This window comes from Camellia sinensis, chromosome 7 (assembly GCF_055761805.1).
Source record: "Camellia sinensis isolate YWXY chromosome 7, ASM5576180v1, whole genome shotgun sequence".
NCBI classification, from domain to species: domain Eukaryota; kingdom Viridiplantae; phylum Streptophyta; class Magnoliopsida; order Ericales; family Theaceae; genus Camellia; species Camellia sinensis.
This window is the reverse complement of record NC_138967.1, coordinates 184,930,289-184,945,040: the sequence shown is the minus strand read 5'-3', so window position 1 is coordinate 184,945,040 and position 14,752 is coordinate 184,930,289. Positions and strand designations below refer to the sequence as shown.

The following is a 14,752-nucleotide window of genomic DNA, read 5'->3' as shown; positions in this document are numbered from 1 at the left end:
TTTGAATAGAATACTATTGTGTATTTGAATATATACATAGTTCAAATATATATATATATATATATAATATGTCGGTGGAAGAGTTGGTTGGATAACAACAAAAAAATAAATAAAAAAAAAAAACAAATATCTAGATATTTAATTCCCTTAGCCATTAAGCTACCTTATACTCTATAAATTGAGGGCTTGTCCAAATCCACTCCCACATTTTTCAAAAGCCCAAGGAGAGGGTGAGAGAGGGAGTGTTGGCTCAAAGGAAGTAGAGAAGTAAGAAGAAGAAAAAAAGAAGAGAAAAAGAAGGAATTCTTGAAGGTAAGAACATACCTCTCCCTTAATTTCTCCAATCCGTTCATCATCTCATTCTATTGTCTAGTATGTCTCTTGTGTTACAAATTAATGGTAAATAGGGTTTTTGGTGTGTGTGAAAGTATGGGTATGATATAGTGACATTGTCTTGCAAATTTGTGAAATTAGGCACTGTTGCAACTTCTATAATTTAAAAGAAATATCAAATCTATCTAATTCTCAAATCTGAATTTATTGTAGGATATTTTATGTGTTTAGAGCTTGTGACAATTTTATTAGCTCCTAATTGTGTGTTTTTAGGGCTTGGATAATTTGTTGAAAAATCTGGTCCTGAGTCTCTAAAAAATAGTCCACTTTTAGCAATTTTTAAAATTCTAGAAAAATCATCTCATGTTGGTTCTTCTGTCAAAATTTAGAACTCTGAGTCCTATTTCCAACAGATTTTATTTGAGTGAAAACCGTCAGGTAGATTGAGAGAAAAGGACAGGTTTTTGAATATAGTTTGTAGATGAATTTTTGGAGGGGCCGTGCAACTTCTAAAAATTGGAACTTAAACTAGACAGATTTAATATTGTTTCTGTGAAATTTCAGCCCCTAATTTGATCTAGAAGTATTTTTACCAAAGCGTTCTTGTTAGCCCTGCAAAACTGAACAGTGCTGGAAATTGTGTTCTATTATGTTGTTTGTCTCTAAATGTTTCAAAGCATTTCTAATGTTGTTTTCTTGCCTTGCTATACTTATGTATGGTGATCATGGACTATATTTCCTCTCGTATGTTTTTCTCATACTCTTTTATATGACCGAATTAGGGAATGTGACTAACTTACTTAGCAAAAGATCTACTACACGGGAAATGATAAGGGGTTGGCAATGGGTAACGTTCATCTTAGTGTCTTAGAACAATTTTATACATATGCATGACATGAATTATGATGGGATTAACACCAAGTGAGTTAAGTCTTGCGTAAGTAGTTTAAGCGGGCCCTTAGGTTGACCCGGATGTATTCAGACTCTACGCGGTGGTTTCAGGGTGTAAGCGAGCCCTTTGGTATGGTATGTGCAGGGTGTAAGCGAACCCTAGGCACGATTTGTGTGTAAGCGAGCCCACTTGTTGGCTGTCCCTTTTGAGGTCCATCAATGCCACTAACAGGTAAATAATCGGAAGGTGGGCATAGGTGGTAAGTTCTGCAAAGCAGCAAAAGGGGAAGTTCTGAATAGTCCGGTGTTCAATCCTTGTGGTTAGGTAGAAGGATCTCTTTTGGGGGTTCTAGATGCCTAGTCTAACTACTAATTCATAAAACCTTATTGTAAGTACATTATGTTACCTGAATTGTTTTGTGTATGGTTGATTGATTGATAGAAGATATGGGGGTGTGTGTGTTTTTACTGGGCATTCCAAGCTCATGGCGTGTCATGCCAGGTGAAGAAGCAGCTTACGACGGGGAAGGTTATCCCGAAGACAATCAAGATGAAGTTTTAGAGCCGTGGTTCACTTGAAAATTTGGACTAGTAGTTTGTTTTTGTGTTCTCTTTTCTTTTACCTTTTGGTTTGACAATGTTTGTAAACCTCTAGTGGAACTTAAATCAGTTATCTATGTTATAACTCTGCTTGTATGTGTATATTAAAATATTGTGGTTATCTCTCTTGTTTGAGTTGTACTTTATATATATATATATATATATATATATTTTCTCAAATTTTGGGGCGTGACAAATTGGTATCAGAGCCCTAGGTTCAACCCTTAACCCACGCGTGTTGACTTGTGATTTTATATATCCTTGCCTTTCACATTACTATATTCTGTTAACATTATACTATATCATATTAAAGGTGGACTAAAAAAAAAATTTGTTTACCTACCGTAGGATGGATTGTACGTCAGAAAGCATTGATGACTGGGGAGTTTTTCGTTTCCAAAATAGGCGGGCAGTAGCTGTTAGTCCACAAAGACTTAACCGACGGTGTCAATTAGGAGCGGGGCGCGTGATAAAGAAAGCTATTTGGAAAACAGAGGAGGATTTTTCATACTACACCATGCAAGCAAGACGAGCGTTCGTACGTCGATGCCTCCAGTGCAAATACCGGGAGCTTAGGTTCGCTCTACAGATAAAGCGGAATGGTCAGACTTTTGCTGAGCTTAGGCAAGAGGTATTGGCTGAGGATCTGCGTCCGGTGGTGCGTCGCATTGGACTCGAGAGTTGTGGCTCTCATCATCCTGACTTAGAGGTTCCTTTTGTCTCAGTACTTCCCGGAGCTTCCACTGCATTCCCTATAGAGGTGTCATCAGAGTACTCCCCTACACCAGCTCAGTAGTTTCCAGCCTCCCCGACATATGCTTCTTTACCACCAGAGGATCCCGAGGAAGATCCCGAAGAAGACCCAGAGGAATCGTTTGACATAGGGCTGTAGTAGTCATGGAACGAACCTTTTTGTGTACCTTTGTAAATAGTGTTTTGTGTGGTAGAAGCGTGTTTTGTTTTAGTATATACACGCTACACGCTAACCTAGATAGTGTAACCTTTTGTAAGAACAAGTTATATACGTATATATAAAATATCTAGTTGGTTATTCTAGTGTATTGTATGTCAATTTATTTTATTTTGCTTGGTTTAATTACATCATTAATTTAGAAAGAAAAAAATTAATTACACCCCGGACCACATTAAATTAGCCTATTTATTGAACACCTCTTCGCCTTCACAACAACCCTAAGCTTATATTACCCACAAATTTGGCAGATGGTGGACAATATGGAAGCAAACGATCAAGTAAGACGCCGACGAGGACGTCCAGCTCGCAATCAAGGCGTTAATCGCGGTAGACCTATACCTGCTGAGGAGTTGCCAAGACCAGTCGGAAACTAGATTCTTGAAGAGTTAGGAAGGCTTAGAAGAATGCAACCAAATGAGCGGATATATTTGGGTTGTCCCAGATAGGCAACCCAAGAAGGGGGTGAATTGGGTTATTAAAAATTTCATAATATTAAAATCAACATAATATTCAAAATTTTAATAAATAAAAAAAAAATAATAATAATTATCAATATAAAAGTAAGAGAGATCGGGAGAGAAAATCAAACACTGCGATTTATAGTGGTTCGGCACGCCAGGCCTACGTCCACTCTCCAAGGAACCTCATTGAGAATTTCTTTACTATCAATTGAATAAATACACCACCAAGCTTGTGGATTTGGTACAGGACTTACTCTTATCTATTGAGCCTCACTCAATAATAAAAGCCTTACCCTTACAAAATCTCTCACAAAAATAAGGAATAAGAATAAGTGGTACTTAAACCCTCTTTTACAATAATTCTCTCACAAAGAGTAGATATGAAAGTGTAAGAACAAAGGCTAGACTTAGATCTGAATGTGAAAGAGCATAATACAATTTGGAGCTCACAGAAAATTTTCTCTTCAAGTTCTTGATTTTTTCTCCACACACAACACTTCTATTTATACACAAAAATATACCCGTTGGACGCTCCTTGCTGATGTCATGGCTTACATAAGCACGCTCTTGATGTCATGGCTTACATAAGCACACTCCTTGATTTTAAATAGTCAGCAAATGTTAATAATTAAAAAGATAAAAGTAAGACTATTTTTTTTTTTCCTTTTGTTTATTTTTTTCAAACATGGAGCCACCGTTTTTGTAAGTAAAGGCAGAACACCAGCGACCTGGAGGGATGCTTCAGCCCTTGCCGATATCAGAATGGAAATGGGAGCATGTAACAATGGATTTCGTCACTGGACTACCCAGGTCACCTAGAGGACATGATGCTATATGGGTTATAGTTGATTGTTTGACGAAAACTGCGCACTTTTTGCCATATAAAATCTCCGATACTTTGACATCGCTGAATTATCTCTACATTAAAGAAATTTTCTGATTACACGGAATTCCTGTATCAATTGTGTCCGACCGGGACCCGCGTTTCATCTCCCGATTTTGGGGAAGCTTACAGGAAGCATTAGGAACCGAATTATGTTTCAGTACCGCATTTCATCCTCAAACCGACGGACATTCGGAACGTACCATTTAGACATTAGAGGACATGTTGAGTGCTTCTGTGATGGATTTTAAATGGAGTTGGGAGCGACACTTACCGTTGGTGGAGTTCACATACAACAACAGTTTCCAGGCTAGCATTGGCATGGCTCCATTCGAAGCACTGTACGGTTGGCCTTACAGATCACCAGTTTGTTGGACTAAAGTTGGAGAAGTGAGTCTAGTGGGCCCAGAGATCGTGCAAGAAACTACAAAAAATGTGAAACTTATTCGACAAAGATTAGTAGCAGCTCAAGATCGTCAGAAAAGTTATGCAGATAAAAGGAAAAGACCGCTAACCTTCGCTGTTGGTGATTATGTTTTCCTAAAAATTCAGCCCCACCGAGGGATTATTCGTTTTGGAAAGAAAGGAAAATTATCACCTCGATATATTGGACCCTTCGAGATACTTCAGAAAATCAGAGAGGTTGCGTACAAGTTGGCTTTATCCCCACAGTTGGCTGGAGTACATGATGTTTTCCATGTATCTATGCTGCGGAAGTATATAATGCACCCTTCTCACATCATCAACTGGGAAGAAATCCAACTCAATGAAGACGCTACCTTTAAGGAGGGACCCGTAGAAATTATGGACAGACAAGAAAAGAACTTGCGAGGGAAGACAATTCACCTTCTTAAGATACTCTGGCGTCACCATGGTATTGAAGAGTTCACCTGGGAACATGAAGATGCGATGCGGGCAAATTATCCACAACTATTTGAGACGTATGGTATGATCTAATTTCGAGGACGAAATTTATTTAAGGGGGATAGGTTGTAGAGACCCTAATTTTTTGTAATTACACTTGAAACCCTGAGCCTTAGGTTAATAACATTTTAGCCATAGTTTCGTAAAAGTCTGCGTAAGGGCCTAAGTAAAGAATAATTTCTCCGTGTGTTACCATAATTAAATCATAGAACACCAATTTATGATTGGAACTATCCTAAAACTTGGTTTTATTTATTTTACCTCATAATTTCTAAATTAATTCACACATTTTATTTTTATTTCTTTTTTTTTTGTTTTTATTGTTCTTTCATTTATTATTTATTTGAATAGAATACTATTGTGTATTTGAATATGTACATAGTTCAAATATATATATATATATATATATAATATGTTGGTGGAAGAGTTGGTTGGATAACAACAAAAAAATAAAATAAAATAAAATAAAACAAATATCTAGATATTTAGTTCCCTTAGCCATTAAGCTACCTTATACTCTATAAATTGAGGGCTTGTCCAAATCCACTCCCACGTTTTTCAAAAGCCCAAGGAGAGGGTGAGAGAGGGAGAGTTGGTTCAAAGGAAGTAGAGAAGTAAGAAGAAGAAAAAAAAAAAAAAAAAAAGAAGGAATTCTTGAAGGTAAGAACATACCTCTCCCTTAATTTCTCCAATCCTTTCATCATCTCATTCTATTGTCTAGTATGTCTCTTGTGTTACAAATTAATGGTAAATAGGGTTTTTGGTGTGTGTGAAAGTATGGGTATGATATAGTGTCATTGTCTTGCAAATTTGTGAAATTAGGCACTGCTGCAACTTCTATAATTTAAAAGAAATATCAAATCTATCTAATTCTCAAATCTGAATTTATTGTAGGATATTTTATGTGTTTAGAGCATGTGACAATTTTATTAGCTCCTAATTGTGTGTTTTTAGGGGTTGGATAATTTGTTGAAAAATCTGGTCCTGAGTCTCTTAAAAACAGTCCACTTTTAGCAATTTTATAAAATTCTAGAAAAATCATCTCATGTTGTTTCTTCTGTCAAAATTTAGAACTCTGAGTCCTCTTTCCAACAGATTTTATTTGAGTGAAAATCGTCGGGTGGATTGAGAGAAAAGGACAGGTTTTTTAATATAGTTTGTAGATGAATTTTTGGAGGGGCTGTGCAACTTCTAAAAATTGGAACTTAAACTAGACAGATTTAATATTGTTTATGTGCAATTTTAGCCCCTAATTTGACCTGGAAGTATTTTTACCAAAGCGTTCTTGTTAGCCCTGCAGAACCGAACAGTGCTGGAAATTGTGTTCTATTATGTTGTTTGTCTCTAAATGTTTCAAAGCATTTCTAATGTTGTTTTCTTGCTTTACTATACTTATGTATGATGATAATGGACTATATTTCCTCTCGTATGTTTTTCTCTTACTCTTTTATATGACCGAATTAGGGAATGTGACTAACTTACTTAGCAAAAGATCTACTACACGGGAAATGATAAGGGGTTGGCAATGGGTGACGTTCATCTTAGTGTCTTAGAACAATTTTATACATATGCATGACATGAATTATGATGGGATTAATACCAAGTGAGTTAAGTCTTGTGTAAGTAGTTTAAGCGGGCCCCTAGGTTGACCCGGATGTATTCAGACTTTACACGGTAGTTTTAGGGTGTAAGCGAGCCCTTTGGTATGGTATGTGCAGGGTGTAAGCGAGCCCTGGGCACGATTTGGGTGTAAGCGAGCCCACTTGTTGGCCATCCCTTTTGAGGTCCATCAATGCCACTGACAGGTAAATAATCGGAAGGTGGGCATAGGTGGTAAGGTCTGCAAAGCAGCAAAAAGGGGAGTTCTGAATAGTCCGGTGTTCAATCCTTGTGGTTAGGTAGAATGATCTCTTTTGGGGGTTCTAGATGCCTAGTCTAACTACTAATTCATAAAACCTTATTGTAAGTACATTATGTTACCTGAATTGTTTTGTGTATGGTTGATTGATTGATAGAAGATATGGCAGCGTGTGCGTCTTTACTGGGCATTCCAAGCTCATGGCGTGTCATGCCAGGTGAAGAAGTAGCTTACGACGGGGAAGGTTATCCCAAAGACAATCAAGATGAAGTTTTAGAGCCGTGGTTCACTTGAAAATTTGGACTAGTAGTTTGTTTTTGTGTTCTCTTTTCTTTTACCTTTTGATTTGACAATGTTTGTAAACCTCTAGTGGAACTTAAATCAGTTATCTATGTTATAAGTCTGCTTGTATGTGTATATTAAAATATTGTGGTTATCTCTCTTGTTTGAGTTGTACTTGATATATATATATATATATATATTTTGTCTCAAATTTTGGGGCGTGACAGAATTTTATCCCAATTAGGTAATATAATATTAAAACCTAAAATATGTATAATCACAAGAACTAGTGTGTTCCCATAAATTGAATAAGAAAGATAGAGAGGTTAGTGGGTATTGCTAGTTTCACATATCAAATACACGTAGAGAGAGAGAGTGTGTGTGTCACGACCCAAACCCGTCCCTATGGGTTTAGCACCATAACCGGCCAGTAATCCGAGATTACCGAAGTCCTGCTTAACAGTAATACAGTAATACAGAGTACAGGGGCTGGCAAAAGTCAAAACAGTAATTAGACGATGTCCAATGAGCTGTGACAGTCTGTATGCAAAAAGACTTTTCATATATATACACATTCAGAACAAAATAGTACATACCTACATCATATACAGATATTTAGGTTAGGGACCGAATCCCTACCATAACAGTACAGTACGATGTCATTCAGTTTATACAGTAATTACAAAACAGATACAAAAAGGGGGAAACTAAAACACCCAAAAGCCCTAGCTTGAAGGACTTGGAACCTCTTAGTGAGGCACGTTGGTTGGCTTGACAAAACTGGAGTTTACCATGACGCTTCTAGTAACGGTCCGGTGCCTGTACACCTACATATATATATGAGCAGTGAGCTAAAACCCAGTAAATAACATAATGTGTAAAGAGGTTAAGAATGAATGTCCTTATAGTAACGAAAACAGTTCATTGAATCAGTATATCAGTCATTCAGTCATAACAGTCATATGTGGTACATCCATTAGCAGAACAGTACAGTAAACAGTAGGTCTTAAAAGACCGAACAGTTAATGATGGCCATCGTAACAGTAAACAGAAGTTCCAAGATAGGAATTGACAGAGATCTCTGTAACAGTAGCAGTAACAGTAACAGTAGTTGCTAAGGATGCCACAATACAGTTCAGAATAGAGGACAAACATTCATTCAGTTAACAGTAAACAGTTCAGAAAACAGTTCAGTTGATCATTCAGAAAATATTCATTTTCGAACATATCTTTACAACATTGTTACTCACAGAATTCTGTACTACAGATAAGCTAGTACACGTCCTCGGATGCCAACCCTACACAGTTACAGAGTGAACACACACTAAGCTACACTGTTGGGAAATAATAACTTAATCCCTATCTTGACTCGGTGTGGTTCTACATCAATATCCTCATTAAGATGCCTTAAACTAGGCCTAAGAATGCCTAGAATGAAATGAGGATGCAAAGATGTACTTTAAAAACATTTTCAGAATTTTTAGAAAATAGGGGTCCCGCTCGAGCGTGGGTTTACCCGCTCGAGCGTAGAGGCAAACAAAATAATCCGCTCGAGCATGAGTTATCCCGCTCGAGCGGACTGTAAAACATGCCAAAAGTACTGGATGTGTGAAAATCATGCTCGATTGGGCGCTCAATACCTGCTCGAGCGTGTGACACAAGTTCTCGCTTGAGCGTCCAATACGCCGCTCGAGCGGACTGTAAAACAGTGTAAAGTGCTGGATGCATGAATTTCACGCTCGAGCTTCAGTAATTCCGCTCGAGCGTGAGTCCAAAATCTGGAGTTTCCAAATTTGAACTTCAAGCTCAAAAACAAGTTTCAATGTACCAAATTCGATCCTTTTGGGCTAATTTTCTGGAAAACACTTTAAAACTCATAGTATAACATATTTTGAAGATCAATTTGAGAAATCAAAGCCCAAGAGTAGTTCAATTAAACATAATTTTGAACCAAATTTCAAGAACATAGCTTTAATGTGACATGCAAGTATTTAACCAAGATCAAAGCTTCAATTACATGCTCTAATGAGCCAATTCCCTAAAAAACAAGATGAATTCATGGTCCATTGCAAAAATATGAACATGCATGTGGAATTTCATGAACATTAACTTCAAAACTCAAGAATGGCAACATGCATGCATGGATTAAGCTCTTAATTCTACATATGAAGCTAATTTATGTCTTTAATCTCTAGACTTCCATGCCATGCAACAAAATGACTTGAATTCATGAACAAGAAGGTATACCTTAAGTCTCCAATTATAAGACTAGAAGCTCAAGTAAGCAGTCTCTTCTATAATTCTTCAAATTCCAAGCTAAAACTCTCAAGAACAACTCAATTCTCTCTCTCTCTCTCTCTCTCTTAGTCAGTTGAGGGCTCAAGAATGGCTGAACAAATGTTTTGTTTGAATGTAATAAGGCTTCAATATGTGTTGCCTAAGTGGTCTACTAACATGGCATTATGGTAAATACTTGGACTTTTGTGCTTCAATGCTATTTAATCTAATTTAATCATACCAAATCACATTTCAAGTAAATATACCATAAAATCCCATAAATTCTAATTAGCACATAACGCTAATCAATTTCTGGTTCGACCGCCGATAAGGCCTTCAATTTGCAGTTTAAAACATAAAACAGGAACAAATAATTTGACAGTCGAACAGATAGAAATGCACTTAAACAGATACAGACAATCAATCAGTTCAGGATTTCAGTCAATTCAGTCAATTATCATGATCAGTCTTAATTTAGCAGTAATCAATGGTGTTATCGGTAAACAGTGGTGAGGGTTATTACAGAGAGAAAAAGAGAGACTTTGAGAATGTGAACTCAACAGACAAGAAAAAGAGAAGGAAAAGAAAAGAGAGAACTAGAATTGAAGGCCATTCCTCTATAATTTGTTCACTTAAGGTAAGAAATTATTCCAAACTTTTGATATTGAAGCTCTATTACACATCATGTTCCAAGGTATAAGTTTAAATGAATTGAATTTGTCCTTAAATAGGAGATTTACTCATGTAATTAAGAGCTTAGGGCATGCATGTGAAAAAAATTTGAAGAATTGATCAATTTAACTCATAATTCTTACATGCATGACATATTTTCAAGAGAACAATGATTCTAAACTTATTTTCAAACATGATTCATGGAGTTTAAGGAGAGATTAAGCATGAATTAGAGCTTGGGTTCAAGAAAATGGATGTTTCATGAAATTGAGTTTCAAAAATGGAAAAAATGGGTTTAATTTAATATTTAGAGCTTTATAAGAATTCAATTAAAATTTTGATTTAGGTTCATAAAATTAGATGTAGTCAAATTAAGACTTAATTGAGAATTAATTAAATTCAATTGAAATTGAGTTAGGCTCAAGATTATGGAAATAAATGTGAAGATTAATTATTTGGGCCTTCATTTGCTTGAAAATGGAGTTGAAATTGCAAAATGTGCATACTTATGAGTTTCTGATTCAGTAATTTAAACATGACTGAATAATTTTAATTTAATGTGTATGAGCCTAATTTAGGCTTGATTGTGTAATTAGTGAACCTAATAAGGATTGGTTTATGATTAGATTACTTATATTTAATTAGTTTGGTTAATATATGACTAAACATGTTTTAATTAGAGATTAAAGGAAATTAATAATCTAATTAATTCATAATTCTAGTCATCTATATTTAAAAGCTTAAGTGAATTAAATATGTTTAAGATGATTGTGTATCATGCTATGTATATTTGTGATTGTAGGTCACAAGTCAAAGGACTGCTTGACCAACCATTCTGGAAGCCCACTGTGAGTAACATTATTGTAAAGATATGTTCATATAAATTATGTTCCAAATGTGATTTGATAAGTTATGATTTTTGAAATGATATTTGTTTACTTGAAAGAATGTCCGATGTTTGAAATCTATTATGGCATCCATAGATAGTCCCAAGTCATGGGGGACGACATGTTAATGCGGGTCCATGACATATATGTGATTATGAGATCTCGTTAGCCACTTCATTGTGGTGATATGTGTTTAATCGGTATCCGGAACCGATTACTCTAGTCGGAAGACGATATGTGATATGTTTTATGAGATATATCATTATGTTATAATCTGATATGAGACTGATATGAATGACTGTGTCATGATTTGTTTTACGGATATGATATATTTGGAATTAGTTCACTAACCCCTTTACGTTAATGTTATTCACTGGACTTTAACTCACCGTTTATATATGTATGTATAGGTGAGCGTTCTGGAAGTCAAGTCTAGAAGGGGTCTTTAACCGAGTTACCCTTTTGAAGTCTACCGAGTTGTTTTGAGTGCCTTAAGTTACTAGTTATGTACTGAATGTGGGTAAATTAACGTTTTTTTGCATGTAAATATTTGTTCATATAGATGCACAACTCATTGGACTATTGGTGTTTTTGAATATTGCTTTCGCTAGCCCCGATTATTTTTTATTGTACAGGAAGGCCTTTGGTAATCTCAGATTACTGGCTGGTTACGACACTAAACCTATAGAAACAGGTTTTGGGTCGCGACATCTAGCCACCCCTATCCCTACTTCATCGTTTATTTCTAGTCTTCTCTTCACAGGGGTAAGAATTCTCTTATTCATTGCAAAATGTCGCGAGTCACTAGGAATCAAGTCATGCGTATGTTCAAGCACAACTGTGGTCAACTTAAATCTTACATCCTTTTGTAAAGTTGCTCTAACCTTTGCTTTACATTCAATGAATGATGACAAAGATGGTTCGAGAGGGTGTACTTCTGATTGTTTTGTTCTCTTGCGTACCCGAGTACATTCAATTCCAAAGTATTTTACTTCCCCATCTTGTCCAATATTCTGTGTTTTATAAGCTACAGCAAATCCGAGGTGCTTCGCATATTTTGCATAAAACGAATATACTTCTTGCTTTGAGCTAAAACACATGCCCTTCTTAGGTTCTTTAACTTCACCAATCTCATTTAATGACGAATTGTTCTCCGCTTCTTCAACTTCCTCAGTCTCATTCAATGAAGGATTGTTTGAATCAATGTCCATTGAAGCGTGTAGTTCGTGTAGCTTCAAACCAAATAGAAAATAAAGTGTAAGTGCATTTCAATTTTTCTAAGGTTCTCCAACTTAACCGGTAACCAAATAGATTTTCATATTGGATAGGGATATTTCATTTCAAGGTTAATTAATACCATTTGTTTTAATGTCCATGAAAGTTCTATGTCTTATCAAACAACATTGAAATGGTTTACAATGATTTCCAAGTTCTTAGATGGTCAATAATTTTGCCAAAAACGAATTTAACATACATAGGAATTTCAACACTGAAACAAATTAAGTGTTCCATTTTCAAACAATAATGTACAACAATGGATGAGAACACTGAGATTAATTCAACACATTGATCTCAGTAATGAGTTAATTCTTACACTGAGATGATCCCAGTAATGAGTTGATCTCAGTTAACTAATGAGAACACTGATCTCAGTAATGAGTTAATTCTTACACCGAAATTTGTTAATTAATGAGAACACTGTACATACACTTAAATTCAAACACTGAGATTATTTGAATTAACTAATGTACAGTAATGAGATTAGTTAATTCAAACATTGAGATTAGTGTTTGAATTCAAACAGTAATCCAAACATTACTCTAACTGTCAAAATTAGTTAATTCAAACATAATTTCAGTGTTCTTGCTAAATCAAGAAAGATTAGCATCGTGTCACTAAATTTGTATAACTATTCACAAAATTACTTGTTTGGGAAGACTAAATAAGTCCATACTTTTTATCTTTTTTAGGTCACATCAATCAATATCTCCTCTTTACTTTTCTACACATCTTTTTATAAAAAGTCAAAAAGTGCACTTATTTAGTACATCCCAAACAATCCCTAAGAGAGGGACTTTAAATACCATTTGTTCTTGCTAAATAACTCAATTGAGATTGTAAACTCAATGACATTATATAGGTTGGTCACAATCTGACTTTGGTTAAATTTATTTACTTGTTTGTTTGAAAATAATTGGCATGAATCATGAATCTATGGGGATAATTTCATCAACCAAAACAATTGCCATGCATCAGGGCTTTTATTAACCAAAACATAAAAAATCAAGATAATTTCTCTATGGGGACTTTCATCAAACAATTGGCATGCATCACTACAATGGAAATGTTTAACAGAGGGCTTGCTTTCGAAACAACCAAAAAAGTTTTTTTTTTTTTAACAGATACAGATCAAATAAATTGCCTCTTACACCTCTCTCACAAATGCATCTTAGAAAAATAAAATAAAATAAAAACAATAACTTACCTACATGCACAGATAAAAATGTTTAGGACATTCGACATGGAGATTCCGAACGACGGTGGACAGTGGTCAGCGACGCTCGTCGGTGAACACCAGGTCGATGGTCATCATGGTTGTCTCTCTCGTCATCGTGAAGTCCTGTAGTCTGGTTCGCAACCTCTCTCTCTTTCTCCCTTCTTTTCTCTCTTGTTTCTGTTTTTTGTTTCATTAGTTTGCTTTCCAGAACACGTGAGCTCCACATGCATCAAATTTTCGGAGGGAAACCACTTTCGAGCCATTCGAGCCGTTACATATTTGGGCCTTGTAGCAGCTCTGTTATATAAATTAATGTTGTGTTGCAAAACTCTTTTATTATTTTAAAATGGGATTTTTATTCTTAAATCTCATTTAAAAGTGTTCTAATTTAAGAAGTTCATGAAGGAATTTTTTAACAATTTAGTTCTATGTATGTATATTTTTATTCCATAAAGTCATTTTTCTTGATTTACACTATTTTCTTAGACTTTTATACTCTTATATTTAATGTTGATATTTAATATTGATATTTACTGTCTCTAAACCCTAAACCAAAAAAGCTCCATTTTCATCAAACTTTAATGTTGATATTTAATGTCCCTAAACCCTAAATAAAAAAAGCTCCATTTTCATCCAACTTATTAAAAAATTTGATAATCTTATAAAATGGACACCTTTCTAGAAAGTTCTTTAATGGTTTCAACGCCTTGAGAATTCTTTCTCATCTGATGTGAACGTTTACAACACTTTTTCGAAAAATTCTCTCTCATCTAATATAGCGATGTAAACGTTCACAACATGTGAACATTCTTATTTTTAAGCAGTGACTATATGTTATTTTTCCCATTTTTGTGATTATGATTATGATTGTGATTGTGATTGCTATTGGTGTTGTTGGTGTTCAAAAGATGTGAACTCTCTATTTTTTGTTTTTTTGTTTTTCAAAAATAATGAAATGGTGGTTTGATATATTATTGTCTATATGTGTAGCTAGTGTTGTGATGTGGACATTCATATTATCTGTACATTCTTATTCACATCATGTTTGATTACCCAAAAAAATAGTGGTGTGTGGTTAATACATTGTTGAAGCTGTCATATTTTTGTGTTTTCTCCCTCATTTTATGTGAACGTTCACAACACCTTTTCGGACAATTCTCTCTCATGTAATGTAGTGATATGAACGTTCACAACATGTGAACATTCTTATTTTT

At 35.2% G+C, this 14,752-nt stretch overlaps 1 protein-coding gene across 1 annotated transcript; it reads right to left on the bottom strand.

Annotated features, from left to right (window-relative positions):
• Nucleotides 1–11,709: 11,709 nt before the first annotated feature.
• LOC145796368 (protein FAR1-RELATED SEQUENCE 4-like) lies at nucleotides 11,710–12,252 on the bottom strand. Its single transcript, XM_082881458.1, has one exon. The coding sequence runs from the start codon at nucleotides 12,250–12,252 to the stop codon at nucleotides 11,710–11,712; it is 543 nt and encodes a 180-aa protein (XP_082737584.1).
• Between the last annotated feature and the right edge of the window lie 2,500 nt (nucleotides 12,253–14,752).

Bases quoted from the DNA above. Each gene is read 5' to 3' on its own strand.
- LOC145796368 (XM_082881458.1), bottom strand. From the start codon at position 12,252: ATGGACATTGATTCAAACAATCCTTCATTGAATGAGACTGAGGAAGTT.